Source organism: Lotus japonicus, chromosome 5 (assembly GCF_012489685.1).
Source record: "Lotus japonicus ecotype B-129 chromosome 5, LjGifu_v1.2".
NCBI classification, from domain to species: Eukaryota; Viridiplantae; Streptophyta; class Magnoliopsida; order Fabales; family Fabaceae; genus Lotus; species Lotus japonicus.
Window position 1 is genome coordinate 49,181,621 of NC_080045.1, and position 27,127 is coordinate 49,208,747.

At 37.0% G+C, this 27,127-nt stretch overlaps 2 protein-coding genes and 1 long non-coding RNA gene across 3 annotated transcripts; 2 read left to right on the forward strand and 1 right to left on the reverse strand.

Annotated features, from left to right (window-relative positions):
- The first annotated feature begins 6,591 nt into the window (after window positions 1-6,591).
- Window positions 6,592-8,705, forward strand: LOC130720139 (isoflavone-7-O-methyltransferase 9-like). Its single transcript, XM_057570755.1, has 2 exons — window positions 6,592-7,445; window positions 8,329-8,705. Exons 1-2 carry the CDS (start codon window positions 6,663-6,665, stop codon window positions 8,626-8,628), a joined length of 1,083 nt encoding a protein of 360 aa, XP_057426738.1. The 5' UTR covers window positions 6,592-6,662; the 3' UTR covers window positions 8,629-8,705.
- Window positions 8,706-13,085: 4,380 nt separating this feature from the next.
- Window positions 13,086-18,087, forward strand: LOC130717284 (PHD finger protein At1g33420-like). The gene is made up of 5 exons (XM_057567457.1): window positions 13,086-13,809; window positions 14,714-14,840; window positions 15,438-15,653; window positions 15,994-16,617; window positions 17,004-18,087. The coding sequence occupies exons 1-5, from the start codon at window positions 13,473-13,475 to the stop codon at window positions 17,854-17,856; spliced, it is 2,157 nt and encodes a 718-aa protein (XP_057423440.1). The 5' UTR covers window positions 13,086-13,472; the 3' UTR covers window positions 17,857-18,087.
- Window positions 18,088-24,304: 6,217 nt separating this feature from the next.
- On the reverse strand, window positions 24,305-26,313 carry LOC130716697 (uncharacterized). The gene is made up of 2 exons (XR_009012126.1): window positions 25,997-26,313; window positions 24,305-24,558 (listed from the first exon to the last, which is right to left on the reverse strand). It is a non-coding gene; the product is annotated as an uncharacterized LOC130716697 (long non-coding RNA).
- Between the last annotated feature and the right edge of the window lie 814 nt (window positions 26,314-27,127).

Genomic DNA, 27,127 nt, shown 5'->3' on the forward strand with positions numbered 1-27,127 from the left:
GAAGGGGCAGCACCGGATTTTCTGGTCCATTTCTTTAAAGAGGAGGCGGCGGTCGCGGCGTCAGCATCTGCGACAGCACGTTTCCTCTTAATCCCGTTAGTATTAAAAACGGGAGGGAACTCAAGTGAGTCAGCAGCCAGGGTGCACTTCAGTGAAGTTCATTCTTCCTAGAAATGAGCGGAAGGTGTTTTTGCGAGCGGCTTCAAGCAACTGTGAGCACTCAAGGATGGGGAGCCCAGCGAAAAAGCCAAGGATGGCTTTAAAAAGCCAAGGATGGCTTTATCTTCATCACTCAGCGATGTATCAGATGACTGCGGGACGTCGCGAGGACTCTCGGTCCAGTAGAAAGGGAACAGAGCAGTCCCGTCCCGACGGGTGAAAGCTTCAGGGTAGGTAGGATGTACGAGTATGCGGAAGTACCGGTGGCCGGGTCCCTTCTTGACGTTGCTCTTGTAAGGGTAGAGGCGCTGCCGGCCCGTACGAGATTTTAGAGATACCCACCCAGGAGTTGGGGTCTTCAAGGATTTTGGCTCCACGCCATAGAAGTAAAAGAAATGGGAGGTTTTTGCTTCGAGACCGACGGCGTCGCAGAGAATCTCAAAGCACCGAATGAAAGCCCAAGCGTTCAAATGAAGTTGGCTTGGGGCTACATTGATTTCCCTCATAACCTGGCAGAGGAAAGGGGAGAAGGGTAGTTTGATCCCTAGGTCGAGGAAGAAGTACTCGTAAACATAAAAAAGTGGGGTTGCTTCACGCCTTGTTCGATCGTGCGGTGCTTCCAGGGACGGCGGATTTCCAAGCCCCGACTGGTGACGAGGACATCTTCGAGGGACTTCTCGTGGCAAAGCCCGCCGGCCTGGCGAGCTGTCTCGGCAATAAACTTGTCGGTGGACTGCTCAGAAGGTTGGCAGATGGCCTCCTAAGTGGGGTCTTGAGTTATGGACTGGGGTAAGGTGGCGAAGATTTGGTGCCAGAAAGCGTTCTTTTCATTTTCAATAAAGGGGAATCTCCCAGAGGGGGGAGGGTTAACCGGAGAAGGAGATGCGGGAGCGGCGCTGCGGGATCGAGAAGATCCTTTGGTGCGGCGTTGGGGAGTCATTTTTGCTAGGAGGAAGGATAAGGATGGGAAAGGAAGAGGGTGCTAGTTTGTCAATTAAGTGTTGAATGAGTGAGGGAAGGAGATTTTAAAAGTTGGGATAAGCAGCGGTTGGGAAATCGTGCCTCATCATGGCAAAGGTGGAATGATCACTCAAGGGAGTGTGGCGCGGATTTCGGGAAACAAAGGCAGCGCATTAAATGAAAAGTTACAACGGTTGAAGCTTATTGGTTTGAATTCAAATTATCAGGCTTTACTATGATTCGAAGGGACGTTTCAAAGGTAGTGGTTGAGATTCCATGGATTTGCTGACCTTTGCACCACCTCAGGGCGCAACGCGTGGCGCAGGCTCGACACATGTCAAAAAGTCACGATTCATGGCACGTGCGTAACTATGGCAGGGCGAGCAGATCCAACATCATCGCCACAAGCTTGCTTGTGGACTCAAACCGCCGGGGGAGCGAGATGGGACGTTCGAAACTTGAATTTTTAAGCTTTAAATTACCAAGCCATGTTGGCAATTGCTCTTTATTTCCGTACCTTATGTTTAGCATTAGTTAATTTCTTAAGTCCATCGCCTTGTCTCTTTTGTTTAAAGACACACTTAGCTCTCATGCTTCGAGCTCAGTGTCTTGTGGACTTGTGGACTGGGCGAGACCCTAGGGTCCCTTGCCCAGAAGCGCTGGCCTAAGGCGAGGAGCGGACCAGGAACCTGGGCCTTCATCCCGGAGGCCCAACCAGCCCATTAGGATGATTTAGAGGCGCTAAGCCCATCTTCCCCAACTATAAACAGGGGAGGGGTACTAATTGTAAAGGACTCTTAGCTCATTGGTGAAATAACAAGATTGAAATTCAGTTATTCTCTCTCTAAAGTGGTTACGCCTTCATTCTCTCTATGAATCTCACATCACGTTCCTTACACCTTAGGTACTATACCCCATCTCAATGTTCATGATGGAACACAAATTACAAGGAACTCACTCTCACATGACAACTAGCTACTGTTGTATACCCACAGGGGCAATTCAAATAATTATATAGTATAACATGCTTAAACATATAAATAAATTAAATATATAATTATTAGATATTATAAAAGAAATTCAATGTAAAAATAAGAAAATAATTTTATATTTACTTAAATAGGTTGACCTGTTAGGTTTATAAGACTTTTTGAGTGATACAAGTCTAATCATTTTAACTAAAAAGACTTTTTAAAAAACATTGACCTTGTCTATTTATTAATTTGGCTTAATCTGACCTGAATCTGATGTAGGTTAAATCATTGGCACTTGCCAGCAGCTTCTCCTACTTGCGCCCCTAATTTTGTGTAGGGATGAAATCAACCAGCATCAATATATATTTTCGTACTTTTTTTTATCTTTTCTCTTTTATTTTTTTATCTTTTTCCGTTTGAATTGGTGTGTGAATAAGCCAATGAGTCATTTTCCTAAATCAAAATCACACCTTACATCATAGGAAGTATTTAATAATTGATAGTTGGCATCTTTGGGTAACATCATGCTGCGTGCATGTGTTTATTACTAATTTGGCTTGGAGCTGTATTCCTGCTTTGTCAAATTGTATGTAGCTGCTACGCCAGCTGCGCTAATTTTATGTGTCTCTTACTTTATTTATTTGCTTCGGCTTCACTTTGTATTGGGTTGACGAAGTATCCGATATACTTCCGATCTTATTCAATACAATTTTGTCTTTTAAAAAAAAATATAGTCAATGTGCCATTCGTCACATAGAGGTATGGATACTGGAAACACAGTACTTAAAAAGCAAATCGAACCAGCTAAGTTATTAAACACATATAATCAGTTGTAGTCATGGCTTCAATTAACCAATGGCCTAGCTAGACGCATCTGAACGCTTCAATTCAAATACACTTGAAAATAACAAAATGCAAGATAAAGGTCCATGATTTTAGAAATAAACGTGCACCTAATCAAAAGAAAGATAACTTTTTTTAACTTTTCCAAATGACCGGTAAAATTTGTTGGGAGAGCAGTGGCGGAACTTCAACAAAAGTCTTGGAGGGGCTAAATATTTTTAAATTTATAAATTCAATTTTTTATATATACAAAAATTAAAAATTAGTTTATGAAAGATTGAGTCAAAATTGTAAGAGTCATTTAGTACACAAAAATGTATTTTTGTTTAAATACGCTAGTGTTTTGATTTATAAACCAATACGGCAATACCCAATGACAATGAGTGACGAATTCTTATTTATTAACTACACTCAAACCTAATTAACAGGAGACATAACATTGATTTAAACTAACAAAAAACTTAAAGTGTTACATTACACAATCTTCATTTAAACTCGCTAAACTATAAAAGACAAGTCTACAAAGAGTGTAATTTAGAGACTTGTCGTGAATCTCAAGGTGCAGAGAGATGAAAATGAAAAATTTAAAGGTAAAGTAACTTTTAATTTTCTTCAAAAAAATATTGTTTTTTATTTATGGAAAAGATTGTCATGTCATGTAAATTAAGCTTTCATCATATATTTCTTGCTCGACTTTATCAAGCACCTATTACCTATATTAAGATATTATTTCAATAATCAATTATATATATTATGTTGTTTTTTTAGATAAGCATATGTATATAGTGTTATGTGATATCTATACCAAAGATTATTTCAGATATAGTGGGGGAGTTGTAGCTCCCCTATGTCCTCACAAAGGTCCGCTTCTGTGGGAGAGGCCTACCCACTTAACGTGATCTCAGAGCCTCGAAAGATTAGGCTCATGGCTGTCGGCTGTGGGGATACCTTGAGAAGCTAAAAAAAATTCGTTTTCACACTTTAATTTACCTTACTGTAATCGGTTGATGAAATATTTTTTTTTGTGTGTGAAAGTTAAATAGATAAAAATACATACAAGAAATGTTGAGAAACCTAACGCGCAAACCTGGTGCCGTAACCTAGCTCGCAAAACACTTGATAAAACTCAATATAGAAAAAACCTCCCAAATAACCTCTAAAAACCTCCTAATGAACCTCTAACACTCCTCCCCCCCCCCCCCCCACACACACACACAAGAGCATGCGAGAAAAGCCTAGTAAAACCTCATGCGACTACTCCTCTTAGGTTGAGTCCCATGTATTATAAGAATCTCTCTTAGTTGAATTCGTTAAGAAAAGATTTTTTCAAGCCATCAAGCGGTACTCTTGAGTAATTAAATCACCCTAGTCATATATGAACTAATAATATTTAAAGAAATTTTATATTTAAACACTTATCTTAAATATTATTTTTCCATCTAGAGTTAAAGTGACTTAATTCAAACTTTATCAAAGATTATTTAAACAGCTTCAACTAACAAATTAAAAACTAACTTAGTCAAACAAATTTCAAATCTAACTAAGTTAAATTCAAATTTATTATTTAAAGCATCCAATGCATACTTTCATGTTGTTTCAAACCACTATTAATTTATGGAGTTGTCTAAATGATCATGATAAAGTTTGGGTTAAATAACTCATCATCCAATTACATTGAAGATAAGTGAGTTGGAAATAAATTAATAAATAAAATATAGAAATTTCAACTCACTTATCTCCAATGTGATTGGATGATGTGTTATTTATCTCAAACTTTATCATGGGTCATTTAGACAACCACATAATAGCAGTGTTATCAGACTCGGACCGGTAATCGACTCGGTCGAGGAACTGGGTCAATGAGTCAATGGTTCAACCACTGGGTCACTGGTTGAACCGTTTGACTCGGTTGACAATAAAAAAAAAATTAAATACCATAACAGTAACAGAATACCATAACAAAATATCACAAAAGGGCGTATAATTAATTACTGATATCGGCACTCCTCTCTCCAATTCTGATGAATCCATACCCTGCATTACTCCAAAGAGAATTACTAGGCCGTGTTGGCATTCCTCAGAGACAATAAAGAATAGATAAATAGCATTCTATTATCTTCTATTCCATTCTACTCAACATTCCCACATATCAAAGTCCTTAATTTTTTCAGTAAGCAGTAAGCACTAGGATTTCCTGTGCCAAAAGGGTGGCATACTATACAGGTTCATTACAGAGACAGTCAAAATAAATACATAAGAAACAAGCAACCAAACAAGTTAAACATAATGGGAAGGGCACAAAAACCCCACCAAGCAAAGTCTATATACTTGACAATATCTCCCAATATTGGAGCCTGCCTGTCAAATTCAGTTCAACTGATTCGGGTCCATTAGAAGTCATCTACAATAAAAACATACAGTGTGATTTAGAGAAAATTTAAGAAATTGAACTCAGATAGCCAATTACTGATTTAAGAAATTGAACTCATATAGCCAAATGCAATTACTGATTTAAGAAATTGAACTCAGATAGCCAAATGCAATTACTGATTTAAGAAAATGAACTCAGATACAGCATATAGCCATAGTAATACAACACAACATTATGTATTTGACTTTGTACTGAATTATTGTGGTATACTATGGTGATGAAATTGTTCTGAATATAGCATTCGTGTTATTAAGAAACACGAATAGAAAGATTGGCTGCACCAGTAATAGAAGGGGAAGGAAGAGCGTGCACGGGGGTAGGAAACAATATAGCATATTTAAGAAATTGAACTGAGACAGCTTAAAATAGAAACACCAAGAAAGGAGAAGAAGCTCACCAGGAAGAAGAAGATGAACCGTGAACCGCGAGCAAGGCGTGGTGGAGCGGCGGCGGAAACAAGCTTCACGCGGTGGAGCGGCGACGGCGCAGGCACTGAAAGATGAGGAAGATCGAATGGGTGAAGGATGAAGCACTGAGGTTGAAGATCGAACGTGAGACGGTGAGAGCTTGAAAGTTGAAATTGAAACTTGAAAACCCTACTCTGCTGAAGCCTGAAACGACACAGTTTTCAGATTTTTGAGTTTTCAGTTTTTTTTTTTTTTAAATAGCGAACCGGTCCAACCGCAAGGACCGAGTCACCGGTTTTTTAATTGAACCGGTCGGTTTTTTCCGGTTCGCAGCGGGTGAATTGCACGGCCGATCCAATGCTCGGCTCGAACCGGTTTAGGGTCCGGTTCCCGGCTCAACCGGTCGAACCGGCCGGTTCGAGCCGAGTTTTATAACACTGCATAATAGAGTTGTCTAAACCCTAATTCATATATGTTGTTTGGGTGTCTAAATTTCATATGTAGGTATAGCGTAGTCAAATATATTAATCCTTTTATATAGAGATTAAATTAAAATACTGTAAGTAATAATATATGAGCATACGATTTTCCTCCGGCATTCATCGGACACGTACACATTTTAATTGTGGTTTTTAACCGCTTCAAACTTTAGCGCCTAGCCTATAAACCTCCCGTGTGTCTGAAAGGGTATTAGTGAAAATGTATTTTGCAATATGATTTCTAAATCAAAACCACACCTTACATCATAGGAGGAATAGTCAATAAGCCATGCGTCACATAGAGGTTTGAAAACTGGAAACACAGTTATAAAAGCAACTGCATCTCATGTGAAACAAATCGAACCAGCTCAATTGTTAAACACATATCATCCCTTGGAGACTTGCAGTCATGGGTTCAGCCAATGGCCTAGACGCATCTGAACTCTTTGAAGGCCAAGCTCTGTTATACATGAACATGTTTGGCTTCCTACAAACCATGTCTCTCAAATGGGCTATGCAACAAGGCATAGCAGACATCATATACAACCATGGCAAACCCATCACTTTCACTGAGCTGGTCACAACCCTGCAAATTCCACCAGCCAAAACCAGTTTGGTGAAGCGACTGATGCGATTTCTGGGACACAATGGAATCTTCGCGATCGCCGGCGAAGAAGAAGAAGATCATGAAGCATATGATCTCACCCCTGCATCAAAGCTTCTTATATCAAAGGCGGCTCACGCCGGCCGGTCCGACCCCTGTTTGGCTCCGATCATTCGGATGTCGGCCGATCCACTTCTGATCAACAAGTTCCATCAGCTGGGGGAGTTTCTTTCCGGCGATGTTGAAACTTTGTATGAGGTCGCCTATGGGAAACCTGTGTGGGGATTTCTTAAGGACAACCCTGAATATCAGAGTATTTTCAATGAGGCCATGGCAAGTGATTCTCAATTGGTTCACTTGGCGTTGAAAAACTGCAGTTCTGTGTTTGAGGGGCTGGATACCCTTGTGGATGTTGGTGGTGGGACAGGAACTACGGCCAGGAGTATTTGTGAGGCGTTTCCTAAGTTGAAGATTGTTGTTTATGATCTTCCACAGGTTGTGGGGAACTTGTCAGGAAGCAACAATTTGAGCTTTGTTGGTGGGGACATGTTCAAATCTATCCCTGAAGCTGATGCAGTTCTGCTTAAGGTACATAAAATCTATTTAGACCATAGTTCATTTGTTGATTTATTGCCGTACTTAACTCTCGGGACTGACTTACATTGGAACACACTTAATGATTAATATTGCTTTTTTCCAAGTCTATTTCTTTTGTGGTTACATTACATCACATCTATCACTTATATATCTTTCATCTCTTATATATTTTTTCTAGTGGTGTACATTCAAATGGAATACACGAATCTTTATTAATATTGAAATTATAATCCTTCATGCATCTTTACTATTGGTGTCTTATTTTCTGTCTCACCAATCAAATTGTAACACGTGCAACTAAAAAAAGATATAAGTATACCAACTATAAACTTAAACAAACTTAAATGAGCTGTTTTGAGTAACATTACACAATTTGATTTGTGACACAAGTATGAGGATTGATTATTTTAGACCCTTATGTTGATTTGATTGAGGGGAGCTCTCTTATATCATCATCAACTTATAGCAGAGATCTTTTTATCTTTAAACACTAAATGAGAATCTCAAAACTCATTATTATTTATTCTAATATGTCATTTATTACGCTAAACAATCAATTGGATAAATATGTGACCGCAACACTCTCTTAGAATGAGAATTGAATTCTTCCCAATCAAAGCAATCATAAATTCATACATTTAAGTAATATAAGTCTTTCCGTTTAAGATTAGACGATACATATTTTTTATCAAGATTGAACGAGTTAAATAAATTAAAATATGAGTTGTTGAATTTTGATTAAGGTTAATTGACTGTGTGAATTTATGATTTTTTTTTTTACCGCAAGGATTCCAAACTTCTCATGAGGAGGTATGGAAAAGTTGTATGGCTCATGGAATCAGTAACATTGTTCTTATTGTTTATTTTTTTTCAGTGGGTTTTACATGATTGGTCAGATGAAGTTTGCATACAAATTCTGAAAAACTGTAAGGACTCTGTTTCAAGGAATGGGAATAGAGGAAAAGTGATTATCATGGATATAATAATAAATGAAAAGGAAGATACCCAAGTTATGACTCAAACAAAGCTTTGTATGGATTTAATCATGATGGGGATTAATGGAAAAGAGAGAACTGGGAAAGAGTGGAAGCATCTCATCAAGGAAGCAGGGTTCAAAGACTACAAAATATTTCCCTTCTTTGGTTTTAGGTCTCTTATTGAAGTCTATCCTTAGACATTGTTATGATCCTTTGTTTTACATGTTTATGAACTGAATAAAGTTGTTAAGGCATAGTGGTTATTGTGTACGAATTTCTTCATCTCCCTATTAGTCAAAATTTAATTGAATAAAATTGAGATAGGATTAAGGCTCTGTTTGTTTCGGCTTAAAACGTAAGTGACTTTACTTTTAAATAAAAATTATTTTAATTCAAGTAAATATGAAAAGTAGAAATTCATTTAGATTTTTTACAAATATAATAAGTGTTGGGGATGTTTACCAAATCAGTTGGGTGAAAATGGGCCTATGAAATGAAAGAAATTGCTATCCTGACTTAGACTTTTTTTTTTGTGCTTCGGAAAAAATCCTGACTAGACTCTTGTTCTTCAAAGAATTTAATCTTTACAAAGTTGTGATCGAAACTGACTCATCATTTATGGTCGAATGGGTGAATAATGAAATAAATCGCCATTGAAAATTGTTGAACAACCTAAATCGAGTTGACTTGTTGTGGGGAAAACATGGTGGTGTTACGGTTAAATATAATTTTAGCTAGAGAGTTATATTATTTGGCAAAACAAGGAATGAAATAGGAATGAGCCCTTATGGCCTTTCTTTGAAAATATTTAATGCATTGTAGCTTATGGAAGAGAAGGTGTTTTATTTTATAAGCATGGAAGAGAAGGTTATTTTCTCTTCACATCTTCACGAGTAATAAAATCATGTTTTGTTGTTTAAAAAATATATATAACAATTTTTTTCACTTTTAAAAGTATAAATTGTTTGAATATAAAATCACAAGTGTTTTTTTTCATATAAAATTACATTACATGACATGAAAAAATATTTTTAATATTATTTAAGGATAAAATTGTAAATTTGAATTTAAATTAGCGTACCATAAAAATATGATTGAATTTTTATCTTCTCAATCATAATTGATTATCTCTAAAATAGTTTAAGAAAATAACCAACTTGTTCTGCTTTATTTTAAAAAATGATTTTCCCAAAAAACTCACACAATTAATATATTCAACCGATTATTCAACAAAATTAACAGACACATACTGCCCTAATTTTGGTAAATTTTGTGGTATCCAGATTTTTTTTGGAATGTGGTACACGTATTAAGTAATTTAATAGATTATTATCATGTTATTCAAAGTAAATACTACATATTTAGATTTTACTTTACTAATCAATTAACTTCATCTCATGAAATTCATTTTTTAATAAAAAATAAACAAGTGGTGGAAACGAATGATAATGATGAAGATGCGCGTAAAATGACAACGGTTGACGGATGAACAAAACTCAGAAAACACGACTCGCAAATCCCACGTCCCTAAGAATGGAACGTTGCATTACTACAATAGAACAAAATTAAAATTTTAACCGATACATGAGTCTTTATTATCGAACCAAATCATTTCAGGTACCACGTCTTAATCTGGCTTAAGGTACCACAGCAAGCACCAATAATTTAAGATGTGAGTGCTTTATGACTTCTTTTTTTCTCATGCGATTATCTGGTGCTATGCATGCATCTTCTCTATTCCATAATCTAAACTCACAAAGTCCTCACATTTAATATATATAAGAGATTTAAGATTCGATTTCCAGGTCCTATGTGCCAAATCGGACGTAAGCAACATTGAATAATCTCAAGCATTTGATCTAGTATTTTTTACTCGTATTTTTTATATTACGTGTTTGAACTTGGAAAATGAAATGTCAAACTTAAGCATTATTATTACTTTTTTGCTTTTTCTTCACTTCACTAGTTACAGCCGCGACTCATTCATTTGGGACGACTTAGATTTCCTCTGCAATCACCGACTCCAAGCTCTCTTTCTCTTTGTCTCTCTGTTTGCTTGTTCTCATTTGTACAGTTCTACAATGGGTTGTGCATATTTTGGCTGGTTTGGTTCTACCTTAATCTCCTTCAAAGTAACATAGAACTTTGTACCCATTTGTTTGACTATATTTTTTCCCCTCAATTATTTCAACTGAATTTGAACCTTCAACGTAAGTTTGATGAACGGAAGGATCATGTTACTCCTCAGTTGGTCGGATGTTATTAGTTGGAGAATTAATACTAAATTTTAAAATTGATAATTATTCAAATGACATTATTAGCCCCAGTTGCTTTTGACAATTGGTAAGGAAGGATATTACTCATGTGTTTTTTAATAATTATATACACATTTAAAAGTATTTTTAATTAATATTATCCAACATTTTATTAAACTTACTTTTTGAGATAAAAATATATGAACATATATATACTTATTAAAAAAGAAAATCATTATCCACAAAAAATTAACACATGACATTCCAAGATTGAGTTTCCTCTCACCCCTCTTTTTGGCTGACAAATATCACAGGCAGAGAGACTTTCACAAAGTAATTATACAAATTGATTTACCTATAATTTTGATTCTTTGTCCCCTATTAAATGCAAAAATTATAAAGGAGCCATGAGCCTCTCCAAAATAGAATTCATGCACGGTCCATTATAAAGGAGCTGTCGAACCAACCAAAAGCCCACAACGATGAAACAATTAAAAGGCTCATAATTGGAAAATAAAATGAAAAATTGTGGCCGAGTGGGAATTGGTCAATGCATTTACAACGTATGTCTTCAATTTCGCAAACGGACATATTAGGAAAACTAATCACATTTTTCTTAAAAGTATTGGAAGATAAGTAATTAAATACAAAGACTTATTTTGGAGTGTTTATTTCTGTGTTTTAATAAATTCAGTTGGCATAATTTTTTGTTTTTTTATTATTTTATAAAAAATTGAATTAAAGCATTTTTTTCCAAAATCTGATCCCTGCTTGATTTTTTTCAAATTAAAAAAAAAACGGAAAAATTCTTTAAAAAATAGCTTCAATCAGGAAAATCAATGTGTTAAAGTTAAAAAAAATACATCGGTACAAAATATCACGTTAAACACATTTAGTGTTTATTTATATGTTTTAATAAATTGATTTGACATAGATTTTCGTTTTTCTTAATATTTAATATAAAAATTGAATTAAAGCATTTTTTTGTCAAAATCTGATCTCTGCTTGATTTGTTTCAAATTTAAACAAAAAAACTGGGAGGGTGTTTTAAAAATAGATATTCACTCAGGAAATTATAAATGCTCTTAATTGTATATTTTAATATAAACTAAAAATGAAATAATCAAGGTCAATATTTAAGGAAAAATTAATACGACCAGGAAATAATATTGTTGTTTCAAATCTTTCATTAATAATATTAATTTGGAAACAATTTTAAAAGTCATTAAGTTCAGATTTTAAACCATTACAAGTTATAGCCACAATTAGTGAAACAAAATTTATTCCATAATTAACGTTTTATTAGTTTTTTTTATGGAAACAAATAAATGCACGGCAAAAGGAATTAATTAAGGAAATTAGAGTAAATGTGTTTTGTATGGAGTGTTTAGTTCTATGTTTTAATAAATTCAGTGGGCATAAATTTTCGTTTTTTTAATATTTTATAAAAAACTTGAATTAAAGCATTTTTTTCAAAATCTGATCCCTGCTTTATTTGTTTCAAATTAAAAAAAAAACGAAAAACGTATCGGGCTCACCATAAATTTCTTATTTCATGAAGAGTTTGAAGTTTTTTTAACAAATATTTCATAATTAATAAAATTATATATCTTGAATATTATTTATATATTAGCATGATACTCTCCATGCTAGAAGCCACCTAATTACTATATTCTTATGGCTCGTTTGGTGATACTAATAATAATATTCTTAATTTAGTTAACTTTTATTGTTAATTATCACGTGTCACAACTGAGTAAAAATCAATTGGATAATTGCATAATTTTATTTAAAATATAAGCTATCTTCAAAACAATAAAATAGGCTAATTAATAAAATTTAAATTAACGTTAAAAAATAATAAAATTTAAATTAATTTTAGTTATTTTAAAATATAAACTCATTCATTTTGTATAAAAAATTAAATTTAATAGAATGGTCAATTTTTCAATGTATTTTTTTATTTAAATATAAATTTGATACATTTTTGCTTATCATATTGTGTCTTTATCATGTGCACCTCAAACACATGATAAGATAAGAGCCTATCGTGCTCTTATCCTATCTTATTGCTATTTTGTTCACATATCATATCTTATCCTGACCACCAAATTGGCTCGTAAACTCAAAAAAGTTAAATCCAAAAAATAATTTATAACTCATACTAATAAAAAGATAACACAAAATCAAACCCGTGAATCTCAACTTGTAAACACTTGTGCATTGATAAGTACTATCTTATCAGATAATTAAAATCTAAAAATTAATTTCCAGCCTATATTGATAATGTTTTTTGTACACACCGATAATCTTTTTCCAAAATAAGTGTGATGCCAATTTATTTACTCAAAGAAGCCTGGTCTAATTGGCATGGCTTTAATGGCGGTAAACTCGCTTAACGACTAAGATTTCGATCCTTCAAATTCTCTCTCTCTCTCTTCTTCTTCTTCTAATTAACTAACTGACTCTCGCGAATTCCCAGAAAAACAAAGAACTTTTCTCTTTTCTCTTTTTTCTTTTTTCCTTTTTCCTTTTTCTCCTCTCTCAACAATATATATTAATTCCATCGCATATATATACCATTTCAAATTATTCATCATCTCATCTCATCAGATTAATCCAACGACAACCGTCAATTCTCAACCACCCAACCCTAATCCAAACCCTCTCTTCTCTCTCCCTCCCTCTCCACCGCCGTAGATCCCTCACCTCCGCCACCAGATCCACCACCATCCAACCCAGATCCAACCCCACGCGCCTCAAAACTGGACCACGCGCCTGTCACCATGGTCGTAAGCGGTGGGAAGCCTCTGAAGCGGATGAAGAGGAGAGTCACAGCCGATTTCTACGACTTCCTCTCTTTCCCATCGCCTTCACTCGCCGCATCGGAGAATTTCTCCGGCGGACCGTTCCGATCTAATGTTCGGAGCTTCCTGACGAAGCACGCGCTGCTTCCGCCTCCTTCGGCGCTGTTTCCTCACCTGCTGACGTGGCAGATCCTCTTCCGCGTCGGCGAGCTCACAGACGGCCCCGATTCGGGTCCCGCGGTGGTTTGCCTCGACGTCGTGGAGGAGGACGTTGCCAGATCCAGATCTGTTTACTGCGATCAGTGCCGAGTTTTCGGTGAGTTGAATCGAATCGCCATCGCTTTGGTTTCATCGTTTTTCCGGTTGCCGTTAAATTGAAAACGAGATTTGCCTGAAATTATCGCGAGATTATCTTTATGTGATCGCAATCTTAAATCTTAATCATAAATTAATATTATAATATAATGTGGATAATTCATATAATATAATAGCAAATAATGTTCAGGTGCTAGATAATTAGTAATTACAGTGGAAAATACAGTGAACTGCGATATATCGCGATATGGTGACGATAAAATGGAGAGATATTTTGGAGGATGAGAAGAGAACAAAATTTATGTTAGGTGGGTGGTGGGTCCCATAATAAGTAGACGCGTAGGAGGATAAGGGAGTGCCACGTGGCGGTTGGTGTTTTCGGTAGAGGACATTTTATTTCGTTGTCGTTGTTGCGTGACAGCTTGATGATTATGTTGTTCTCATTGTTTTTATCCAAACAAAATTGTTTGTCGTTGGGGTCCAACTTTTGCTTAGTCAGTACTAGCGTGTTACTCAGATTATGCGCCACGAATGATCATGCACTAGATTAATATTATTCTCATTTTTATTTTATTTTTATTTTTATTTTTATATTAATATTAATAATTTTGTTATCTATGATTCATCTTTTATGATATTGAAATGAACAGTCAACTTTGATTTAATTCTATATGATCATCAGAGATTTGCATGTTGTGGTTGTGATAGTATTTTGATTTTCTATTGATTAGGAAGTATTTATATATTCATTAAATGGTTTTGATTTTTTTGAAGATAAATATGAATGATTTTTTTTTAAAATAATAAAAAACTTCTATTAATTTTATTTTTCCCTGTATATTCTTTATATTATATATACATTATTATTTTTTTGTTTCATTTCTGAAATTTTTTATATTTGTTAGGTTGGAGCGGCCACCCAGTATGTGGGAAGCGTTACCATTTTATAATCAAAGCAGATGGGAGCTCCATTGGTGGGTACCACAAGCCATGTATGTGCTGTGGAGATATCTTGCACTTGTCAGAATCCAAGTGAGTAACCCTTCTGCTGCCTAGTAGGCTTTTTCTCTGAAAACTTTGTCATATTCTGGCTTTCTTCATAATTTTTTTCAGTAGATTGTTGTCAAAAGTGTTTGATACCCAACTTAAGTGGAACCTGTCACTGCTATTTTTACTTAATTACTTCTGTTATATTTTTTGTTAGTCATTTACTACTGATTATTCATGTATTGTTTCTTTGATGGTAAATTCAGACATGGAAATTGAAGTATTGAAAATTAACTGTTCTCTATGCGATTATGTTCTAGGGGTTTAGGATTATTTTTCAAAGTTAATTTGATTGATTGCTGAAATGGAATGTCTTTTTGTCAAAGTTTCAGAGTTGATAGGGCTGTGTCTTTGGGCTCCCATCCCCTCTCCCTCTTCTCTCCCCTGATAGTTTATTACAATTTACTGCGAGCAATGTAGTTCTTTTAGTAGGAAATTTCAGGGCGTGTTTGGATTACCCTGTTTTAAAAGAATAGAAGTAGAAGCTTATAATCAAAATGATGTGTAGAAAGTACTTATTATGGATCAGCATAACGCTGCAGCAGCTTATCTTACATCTTGGTTCATTTCTTCTATCTTAAGGTGCAAGTCATGCAACCATGTGACAACCACTGATGATGTTGAGGACTGGGTGTATCAACAGTTAGAGAGCACGAGTCATCTTTTACATGGTGTGGTCCATGCTAATGGTTATGGGCACCTTCTTCGCGTTAATGGCAGAGAAGGGGGCTCTAAATATCTTTCTGGTTGCAACATTATGGATTTCTGGGATCGCATGTGTAAGACTCTTGGAGTCAGGTTAGGATTCTCGATTGAATTTAGTAATTCCTATTCTTGATTGGACCAAATTCTCTCACTTCCTATTGTCTATTATTTTGTTTATGATACTTTTATCACCAACATGACAATGAGATAGGGAAGAATGATAAATTATTTCTTAATTTCTTAATAATCTAATGGATGTTCAAATTAAACCGTGTCACGCAAGAATATGCCTATTTTAAAGGTCAGATGTAATACAGTAACATTAATCTTTTGGGTACCTTGAAATATGTTATTGAAATGGGAGAATGTGTTTTGGTTATATTTGTTTATGTGACTTAGCTAACCTCTCCTATTCACTTTTATACATTGGCAGAGAAGTTAGTGTGATGGATGTTTCGAAGAAATATGGTCTAGAATACCGCTTGCTGCATGCCATCATGAAGGGACATCCGTGGTACGGTGACTGGGGATATAAATTTGGCTCTGGTAGCTATTGTCTCACACAGGAAGCATATATGTCTGCTGTTGAAAACCTGTCCAATCTACCCTTGTCCAGCTTCCTCTCCAAGGGACCAATGCCCCATTCACGCGTGCAGGACATGATTTCATATTTCCAGTCTTTGGCAGAGCATGAGCTTGTAAATATGAGGGACCTATTTTGTTTTTTGATGGGTTCGATTCATGATGCTCACAAGACTGCATCAAAGGTTGATGACAATGACATAACCTGTAAGAAGCGTCGACCAAATGCTTCTGGACTATCTGGTTCTTGGGAGAAGAGTGATGTGGCACGTGTTGAGGAAGCCATGCTCAGAGTGCTGCGTGCAGTCTCTGGATCTAATTGGGTGAGCTGGCGTGCTCTTAGAGGGGCTGTCTGCAAAGTGGCCTCTCCAGATCTGCTTGATTATTGCCTTGGACAACTTGGAGGAAAAGTGGTCTTTGGTGGAATGGTTGTTAATAGCCGATGCAATCCTCAATCTGCAGTTTATGAGTTCAGGTTGGATTTCAATCTTTTTTTCACTTGTCTTATCCAGTTTAACTGCTTATAAGAATGTCTTACATGCTGGTTCAGACAGAAGCCATGTTATAAATACAATCTGTCAGCTTTTATGATTATGAAAACAAGTTACTTCACTGCTTAATTTCATGCTTTTCAAGTCATGGTGAGGCTGAAGTGATGCTTGATCTTGGCATTATCATGCATGCGGGTAGATCAAAGAATAATTAAAAGTTTTCCATTTTCCCCTTGCTTGTTTCTTGTGGGTTCTCATGTTTATTATTATTAGAATGCATTTTTATGAATTCTATTAACTTCCTTTTTGGACTGTAGATGTCTTCATGAAATGTGATTTGGTTCTGATATTAATCTTTCTTTTGCTTTAGACTTGAGGCTGCAAATGCATCAAACTATGGAATCATAGCCGAGAGTAACTCTTCAGCCTCGAAGTATCTATCTGAAGAGAATCTCCTACAATGTTTGAGATATTTATACGAGTCTTTGCTCCATCCTCAAATGGCCCTAAACTATGTTGAAGAAGGGACTAGGATTCTTGCAATGACCTCAGCTCAGAAACTTCTGGACTGCAAGCAGTTTGTTAAAGATTATAGTCCTGAGAAGTCTCCATTGTCAGATTTGTATAAAATAGGCATCTCATGTCAGGTTGAGCTTGTGGACGAATCTGAAGACTCCGAAGCTAGAATTCCGCCAGAAATAGTCGTGCTGCCTATGGATGCTACTGTGTCTGACCTCAAGATTGAAGCAGCAAATGCTTTTCAAGATGTGTATCTTATGTTTAGAAGATTTCAAGTAGATGAGCTACTCGGCTATAGCGGTGTAGACGATTCCACCCAGGTCAAGCTCTTGTTAGGATCGAAAGATGTGGTCTGTGTTCGAGGAAGATGCATCGGGAAGAACGGGTTGGGTAAGTTCAGAATGGAGCGGGGACTCGAGAGGTGGACTGTAGAGTGCAGCTGTGGGGCTAAGGATGATGATGGCGAAAGAATGATGGCTTGTGATTTTTGTGGAGTGTGGCGGCACACAAGGTGTACTGGTATTCAAGACACTGATCCTGTTCCAATTCGTTTTGTTTGCCAGAAATGCGTAAACTCCGACTCGAAGCCTAAACCTGGTGGGCACTGTAAAGATGAGACTGTGACTAACGTTAGTGGTAGCAGTAGTTGCTTTGGAAAGGGCTTGCCAGTGCCTTCTGATCTTAGTTTTAAGGCATGGATTTAGATGTGTATAAAAAGTCCTTTTGGTTCTTCTTACTTTGCTTCGGTCGGAAAGAACCTGTACATAACAGATAGGCCTGTGATGACATCGAGGACAGGGCATGTGTAGTTCATATTTTCAGTTCGACTTTCGTTGTTTGTTTTGTGTATATAGACTGACTGAAAATGTGCAGGAAGGGAAAAAAATTTAGACTATCCAACTATTAATGATCTGGAAAGATAACTTCTCTGCTCATGTTGAATAATTTTGCAAAAACAAGATCCTAGATGTTTTTTTTTTTCTTCAAAAAAAAAAATAGACACTGTTTCGTTAGGAGATTGGAATTTATAATCGTATCCATTTGTTAAATATTTGACTTTTCTTTTAGGCTAGTTTTTTGTCCCTAACCTTTACCAAATGCTTGGTTTTCGTCTCTTGCCGAGCAAAGGTGGGTTTTAATCCCTAATCTTTGCCAAAATGTTTGGTTTTCATCCCTTCGGAGCTCTGGGTCAACACTGGAGCTCCGGTGGCTCATGTGACATTGCCACATGAGATTAATGAGGCTAGGTATTTTTTTTTTTTTTAAAATGAAATTATTCTCTTCACCATATTTTCTGTTGTTTGCGTTAATTGGGGTGTTCTAATTAAACTCTTCAATAGCAATAAACTAATATTTCCCCTTCTTCAACAGCCTACACCCACTCAAAGTTTCCAGATCTTTCACAATCTCCAAATTATGTTTAATCTCAACAATTCTTTTCATCTTTCAAAAAGCAATTTAAAATAGTATTTCCACTCACCCAAAACGTGATCCTCCACACCACCCCTCCCAATCCCAACACACCATCAACAACAATCAAACCCTGTGCTACGAGCCCAAATCAGAACTCGATCTGTTGGAAAAATTACATTTATTTATTTTAATTTAAAATTCTGATTTAAATATAATTGATATTTTTATTTAACAATTATTTATTTTCTTATATATTTTAATATTATATTCTTTCCTAAGTGTTTACTTGTTGAAAAAGTATCAAAACTGAAGTTACTTATTTTCCTATTTTTTAGCCCACATGAGGCATGCTTCAAATGAGTCAAAACAAACTCCTATTTTGTTGTGGCAGACTTCATGTTGCCTATTTACTTGGTGCACGTTCAGCAAGTTGGGAGAGACAGCAACAGCAGCAAAATGATTTTCCCCTACATCTATTAAAAACGTTTTTCTCTTCTTCTTTTTCCTATGGTTTTTTCACAATTTCTCTAAAGAGCACAAACTTGTTCATCAGTTCGGGGATCTTTTGCTGCACACGAATGATCCGGCGTGTTGACGTATCTTGGGAGAGGAGCGCATTTAAGTTCTCATTCTACCCTGTGCAGTGGGAGCGTTTTCTCTCTAAGGACAGCGCTTAGCGCGCTTCAACCCAGGCTATTCTAAACTCATGCTCTTATTTACTTGTCATTAATAATTGTTTGATTCTTATTGTAATATGTTGTGCTTAATCAATATCAATATGTGTAATTCATCTTCGATTATATTTGTTGTCTCTCAATGTTTATTCTGCAAGTGTATATTTAATTGTATTTTATAAAATTTTCTAACAATCTTAGAGAGAAAAGCTTCTCATTTTGAAAAAGTTAGAAACATGTAATTGTGTCTCGGCTAATTGAATTGTTTGCCTTGAATATGCTTGTGATTGAAATCTTTATTGGTGACAACAGATAAGCCTTAACCCTCAAGTCTCTATTTTTATCTGTGAATTTTGGTGCAAATCTAGGGTTAATGAGTTTTGTGAACTGAGGAAAAACATGATTTATTTGTTTGAATGATATTATCTTTAATGATTTATTTCATATGATATAATGAGTATAATTATTGATACTTATTGCCTTCATCTTCCTCTGTTCCGTTCTGTGTGTTTAATTTTAATATCATCGAATATGTGCTCACGTGAATGTAATCTACAATTATAAAGCCTTTGGTTAATGTGTTTCACAATGGTGGGTGTTAATATGCAAATCTGTGCGGTTTTATTTATAATTTTTTGTTAGTGTTTGTGGTACTGTATTGTATCTGGTTTTAGTTGAATTGACACTTATCTCAATAAATTTTTGTAGTCCAACGACAGATTGACATGATGCATATTAGTTAATTACCATAGAGGAAGGATGGATCTCAGATGCCAGTGGAAATATGGATCCGAGATGCATGTGAAAACCCAGATCCAGGGGTCGTGGTGGCTTGGTGCGGTGAGGGTTCGTCAAGCACGCACCGCCGCCACGTTTCTGCTCTGAAATCGCGCCGCCACCATCATCTTCATGGAGGCCATCCACCGTAGTGTTCATTTCTGCTTTGGATTTGGGTTTCAATGACTGCCTCCCTCTACCTCTCGTTATCTCCTCCTCCCTATCCCTTCAGTCGCACCCTTTGTATAACCACCGATGGCTTCATAGTGGCTCCGGCCATGGTGGTAAATGTTTGAATAAAAGGTTGATTTGGGGGAATGGGTTGTTAAAAGTTGCGATTTTGAGGAAGAATCAGTGGTGAAGATGGGGTGAAGGTGGTGTTGGGGTTGCTAGGGTTGGGGTTGGGATGGAGTGTCTGTAAACAATTTCTGGGCTTGGGATGAGGTAAAGGAGAAGAAGATGAGAAAGGATGATGGTGTTGATGATGATGAAGAAATATGGGTGAGGGTTTTAATTAATTAAAAAGAGGTTAATTAGTGCATTATGGTGAGGGATTAGTTTAGGTTGAGGTTTTTAATTAGTGAGTTAAGAGTTTTTAATTACTGAGTTAATTTTCTATTTTTCTTAAAAAAAATTAATAATAATAATACCTGGCTTCATTAATCCCATGTGGCAATGCCACATGGGCCACCGGAGCTCCGGCGTTGACCCAGAGCTCCGGAGGGATGAAAACCAAACATTTTGGCAAAGGTTAGGGGCTAAAACTCACCTTTGCTCCGGCGAGGGACGAAAACCAAGCATTTGGTAAAGGTTAGGGACCAAAAACTTACTTAAGCCTTTCTTTTATTTAGGATTAGTTTGGTTTTGAGAAAAGGTGGAGGAAATAAAATAATAAGCTAGCATTCCTCCTTCTCTTCTCTTTTTGTTCTTTAAGAGAAGTAGAAGGTTGTAAAAGAATACTGGAAAGGAAGAAATGATAACTAACTGGTCCTCATCCTCTATTTTGTGTATTTTATTCCTCCGTTTGTGTTTTTTTTAAAAGCAAAATTATCATTGATAGGCACAAGGGGTGCCACCCATAGTACAAAGTAAAATACAAAGGGGTATAGAATAAGAGGAAAATAACAGAAGCAAAAGACAGAGAAGAGGTACAGAACAGAACAAGCGAAAATTACAAAGAGAATAAAGCACAAAATAGAGGAAGTCCCAATTCTAGTACCAACTTTCAGCCCTCAGAACTCAAAACAGAACCAAAATGGGGATATTTAACCCAGCATCTTGATGCACACAATCGGGTTTGATAGCCAGTCATAAATTGAAAATTGAGGTCCCTTCACCCTGCTTGAAATCCAATGCCAGGCCCTTCGAGTGGCAGTTTCAAACACTTCACCTTCATGTGATTTATTACCTCTGAAGACTAGGTTGTTTCGATGGATCCACAAAGACCAGAGTACAACCATCCAAATTACACGAAAGATTTCATTCTGTTTTGAGTTAAGGCCTAGGCAGTTTCAAACACTTCCTCCGTTTGTGTATTTTCTTCTGTTAACATGTCTCATCTTTGTGTATTTTGTTTCTTCAACTGTTTAGTGGTTTATAAGGGATAGTTCTTTGTGTGTGGGAAGAGAAGTGATTAGGGTTTCTTCTGAGCTTGTGAAGTGGGGAGTGAGAGGCTAGGTTTTTTTCGAGTTTGTGAACTAGGGAGAAGAGAATAATGTGTGACAGCTGTGCATCACATATAATTAGGGTTTTTTTAGTTCCCTCCCTCCATTGTGCATGAGTAAGGGTATATGTCATTTTTTTTTAACCAGGTGTGCTATTGGTCGGGTTGAATTTCAGAGTAATTTTTTCTCAATTTGAGTCTGATCATATAAGACCTCATTGTTGTACTTGTTGTCCGACTCGACGCCCTTAAGTGCACAAATCAAACGTTGGGTTTTTCGATTCCAGTTCCGACAAAGGATTAATGCCAATGGACAACCACCTCAGTTAGCGCGACACCACTTTGCATTGCAATATACAACCTTCCAATATTCCATATTTTCTTTTTGTTCCCTTTGTATTGTTGTAATATGCGGTAGATTTTGACATCTTTTTGTTTGCAGTGTGGCTAAGCCACATATAGGGGGCACGTTGGTCATGAGACAATAGAAACTAGTCGTTTCTTGCGTTAGAACATACGATAGGATGGAGGTTTTGCGGACAATATTATTCAAACACGACTTACCAATTAAACCATAATTGACCGAGTTACTAGTTTTAGTATCAAAAAAATCGGTTCAAACAACTTATAGTGGTTTGAGTGGTTTTTCGATCCGACTACCGGGTCAGATTATTCAATGACCTAGTTCAGGTCTGACCGATTCAATTGTCAGTCCAAGTCCATTTTAATAACACTAATCACAACAACTAACCGACGGAAATAAAACTATTCTTTTTTATGTAACTGATAATCCATTTATTATTGGTCTTGACACTTAACACTATTATTGGTCTTTTTTTATCGTAACTAGCTAGGTAATTCATTTATTCTTTTTTTCTGATTCGATGGCAGTTCAACTACATTTGAACCATTGAATTTGAAAATCGTGCCTCAACACTTAAATAACCTATCCAATTTTAAGAAGATGGTGTCACGTATTTCTTATGATTATCAAATATTCTCCATTTATAGTGTGTTTGAATTTAAGTTCACTTCAATTTAAAAATACATTCGAACCAATAGAAGCAAAGAGTCACTTTCATGTTTTCCGAAATTTTTGTTTTCTATATCTCATAATATGTATAAACTGAAACTAAACACACAGTTACAGTTAGTGCACATTGTTCTAGGAATGAACGTTGAGGATAGGTATAGTACCTAGAGAGTAGAGAATTGTGCTAGAGAGAATGAGAATGAGAGAGAGAATGCTGAATTTCATGGGTAATTTCATCCAATGAGCCAAAGTCCCTTACAATTGGTAACTACCTCCTATTTATAGAGTTTGGGTGCTACCTATTGGGCCAATTGGGCCTCCGAGGCTGAGGCCCAACCTAAGGCCAGACCCTCGCCTTGGGGCGAGCTACACACTGGGCGTTGCCCCTCTAGGGGCTCGCCCAGTCCACTAGTCCACAAGACACCGAGCTCGAAGTATGAGAGCTAAGTGTGTCTTTTAATGCCCTCACATGTTCCCTATAGTACACTGGGATCTAAGCTGCCATCATGGCTTTGAGAAAAAATAAGTAAACTACGTTGCCGACATGGCGTAAGCAAAAAGAAACAAGCATTTTTGGGTTTTGGCGAACAACCCAAACCGGCAAGTCCACAAGTCCACAAGCGGCGAGAACGACTGCTCTGTACTGGCGATTGGTTGTAGTAGGTGAGCGATCGTTCGCCGGCGAGAAAGGTGGCAGGCATTGATCGTGTACTAATCACCCAAGCGTTGGCTGGCAATGTCCCTGGCGAGTGGCTAAGCTTTAATGCTGGTATTACTTGTCAGGCGATGGCGTTCGGCTTCCCTGGTGGCGAGGCCTTTCGCGCTTCCTCTTATTTTAAAAACCTTTCAAATCCCTACCTGCTCCACGTGATGTGCCAGTTACATCCGTTTTCCTCTTTCTCCGGAACCTTCACTTCACTTTTCATAACTGTCTCATCGTGCGCAGTAACTCCTCATTACACGCGACCCACTTTCCAAAAACCATCATGACTTCCAACCTTTCTCACGCGTCCAACACGCGTCACCCTTCCAGCTTCCCCCCTTTTCCTATAAAAACCCTTCTTCCCTACAATCATCCCTTTCCGAGACCTCTCTTTACTTCCCTAATCGCTTACCAAACTCCCTCCGCCAACTTCCGTTCTGGAGCCGTCGCTTATCATCCTTTCCGCTACCCACTCTTCACATCCTTCTCCGGTGAGTCCTACTGCCCTTATCTCTGCATCATATATATACTCATCCTTTCCTTCTTTCCATTTCACTGTCTAAAAATGGCTTCAAACCCTAACTCCCCTAATCACTCCTCCCCTAACTCCCCTAACCACCCCTCTTCTGTAACACCCCCTTTTTCCCATTGTTTTATTTAAAAACGTTTATCAGAGTTTAAAAACATATCAAGGGAGTATTACACTTCTTCACGAAAACTCATTAAAATTAACACTGATTGTGTTTGAAAATTTATAAGTTCATATGCTTTTCAAAGAATGAATTATTCCTGCCAATGAAATTTCTAAACCAGTCAGATAATCCTAAGATGCATAAAATCACTTATTTAAATAGGTTTATCTTCCATGATATTCCAATAAAATTCATCATACTCAGAACTGAATTTCATAAGCACTTCGGCCGTCAACAGTACGACATCGCCATCATTTAGAAAATTATTCAACAACTTCCATAAGAAGAGATTATAAAATCCTCTCAACATAAATGTAAAAGTAACGTAAAATATCTAACCAGTGTTACATTACAGAGCAAGACACTTATTTTATAATAATAATAATAATAATAACATAAGCTAAGACTCTCCGAAGCTACTCCTCATGAGCCACATCTCTACCTCCTGTACCTGAGCGATGTCGCATAGAACATCATTCCAACAGAAGGGTAAGAACTTACATTGTATAAAATATAACATAACAAAGAGCAAGTAAACAATTCAGATCCTGCTTTATAAACTCTTCACCTTTACTTTAAAATCTGAGTGATTATAATATTTTCTCTCAAGACAGTTTCACAATTCTTATTAATGTTTCGAAAAATTATAAGCTTAAAGAAGAATAATAATTCGACTTTACCACAACAGCAAAACAATTCACCAACAAATCACCAAACACATAAAACCACTGAAAACGTGAAACTTAGTGTGTGAGACTCTAATGTATGCATGTGGTACCAATTGTTAACCTTAGCGGTATCACCGCGTCCACTCCAGACAGTTAACCACCAATGAAGTCCACTCCAGACTTCCAGAACCACGCCAGTTCTGGGACAAACCTCAGTTTTCCGATGAAAACCGACACGTTGCCTCTTGACTAAATGAAGTGTATTTCGTGCAAAAACTCATAAATTAAAACATGCAATTTTGAGACCACTCCAGCCCCAAATATATAACATATTTTCTCACCAAATTCCATAACGGAAATCACACCAAAATTGCACAAAATAACACTTCAATACAATTATCAAATCATTCACTATTCCACTGACAAAATAGCAACACAAAATCATCAAATGTCTCATATCAATTACTAGAATCAGTTTCAGAATCAATCTCAGAAATAAGCAGAAACATAGCAAACTTGCATATAATCCTGGTACTAAATGAGCAGTCCAAAAATTATGAAAATTTTACCAAACATAGCCTTATACGTTAGCTTTCATATAAAATTGGTTTCACCCAATTTGGAATTCTGTAGAGAGAGTTATGGTCTCTACAGCACAGGCTGTTAGGGTTTCTGCGAGCAGAAACAGAGTGAACTTGCAGATAATTCTGGTATTGAACCAGCAATCTAAAAATTATGATAATATTACCCAATATAGCCCTATGAGTTAGCTTTCATAAAAAATTGGTTTCACTCAATTCGGAATTCTGTAGAGAGAGTTATGCTCTCTATAACACAGGCTGCTAGGGTGTCTGCGGGCAGAAACAGAATAAACTTGCAAATGATTCTGGTATTGAACCAGCAATCGAAAAATTATGAAAATATTACCCAACATAGCCCTATGAGTTAGCTTTCATACAAAATTGGTTTCACTCAATTTGGAATTCTGTAGAGAGAGTTATGCTCTCTACAACACAGACTGTTAGGGTATCTGCGGGCAAAACATAACAGAACCCAATTTTCCCCGGAACCTCAATTTCGCTCAAAATCAATTTTTCTCACCACATGTTAACACTCAACACAGTCTCTCAGTTCTGAATTTTCAAAAAAGATGAGGGTTCCTTCATGTTAAACTCAACCTCTGTTATTCTACAATTATACAAGATAAATTCAAACCCTTACCTCTTGAAGATCAAATTCTAGGTTTTTTTCTTCTCTTTTCTCCCCTTCTCTCTTTCACGCTTCTTTTCTTCTCCTCTGCTAACTTCTCCAATTCTCAAATTCTGATTTCTCTCTTTCTAATTCACTCATATCCCTTAAATAGTCATACTAATGGGCCCCACTCTCAATTACTCACACAAAAACCTAACAAACTTATTTATCTAAATCTTATTCTATATCACATGAGATTTAAATTATAATCACATAATTCATCAAATTACCATATAGCATAATAATAATTAAGATAAAATAATAAATAACCTAATAACGAAAAGTGGGGTGTTACATCTTCCTCTTCCGGGAGTGACCCTGACTCCACCGCAGCCGGCGGCCTCCGCTTAGAGGTCTCGGAGATCCCTCCTTACCGATTAAAAACCTTCGCCACTCTGCCCCTTCCAGTTCAAAGAGCCCCCACCCACGAAGCCATAGACCAACCTTCCATTTTCCAAGATAGTGATCTCATCGTGCAATTCGTGAGCACCCTGGGTGGTTTGTCTGACGATGATGAGTTTAACGCCAAACTCAGGATTTGGACCTGCAGTTCTGGGGACCGCCCCTGGCTTCATAAGCTCAATGGCGACGTAAAGAGATCCCACTTTTTCTTTGCGTACGAATACATGTTTGGCGAGCTTGGAATCAGGCTTCCTTTCTCGCCCTTTGTCCAAACCGTCCTCCGCGACATCAACGCGGCTCCCTGTCAACTTCACCCCAACGCCTGGGCCTTCATCCGGTGCTTTGAAATTTTATGCGCCGCGGTTGGCACCGCCCCGTCTCCCACCAGCTTCTTCTACCTCTACGATGTTGACTCCAAGTCCATCAAAAATAGAGGATGGATCTCCTTAAAGGCCCGAGTCGGCCGAAAGTGCTTGAATCCCCACAAAAGTAACGCGAAGTCCTCCTTTGCGCTGAGGTACTTTCGTGTGGCGGTTCACCCCGCCTATCCAGAGGCCTTCACCCTTAGGGACGGGACCGCCCTTTTCCCTCTTTACTGGACGGAGAAGCCCAATGGGATTACTGATCCTTCAGAGGAATCTTTGTCCGCCAACGACAAAGCCTTTCTGAATCTTCTTGCCCCGCTTCCCATCCTTGACT

Bases quoted from the DNA above. Each gene is read 5' to 3' on its own strand.
- LOC130720139 (XM_057570755.1), top strand. From the start codon at position 6,663: ATGGGTTCAGCCAATGGCCTAGACGCATCTGAACTCTTTGAAGGCCAA. The intron at 7,446-8,328 runs GTACATAAAATC...ATTTTTTTTCAG, and splicing joins CTGATGCAGTTCTGCTTAAG to TGGGTTTTACATGATTGGTC.
- LOC130717284 (XM_057567457.1), top strand. From the start codon at position 13,473: ATGGTCGTAAGCGGTGGGAAGCCTCTGAAGCGGATGAAGAGGAGAGTC. The intron at 14,841-15,437 runs GTGAGTAACCCT...TTCTATCTTAAG, and splicing joins TTGCACTTGTCAGAATCCAA to GTGCAAGTCATGCAACCATG. The intron at 15,654-15,993 runs GTTAGGATTCTC...ATACATTGGCAG, and splicing joins TGTAAGACTCTTGGAGTCAG to AGAAGTTAGTGTGATGGATG.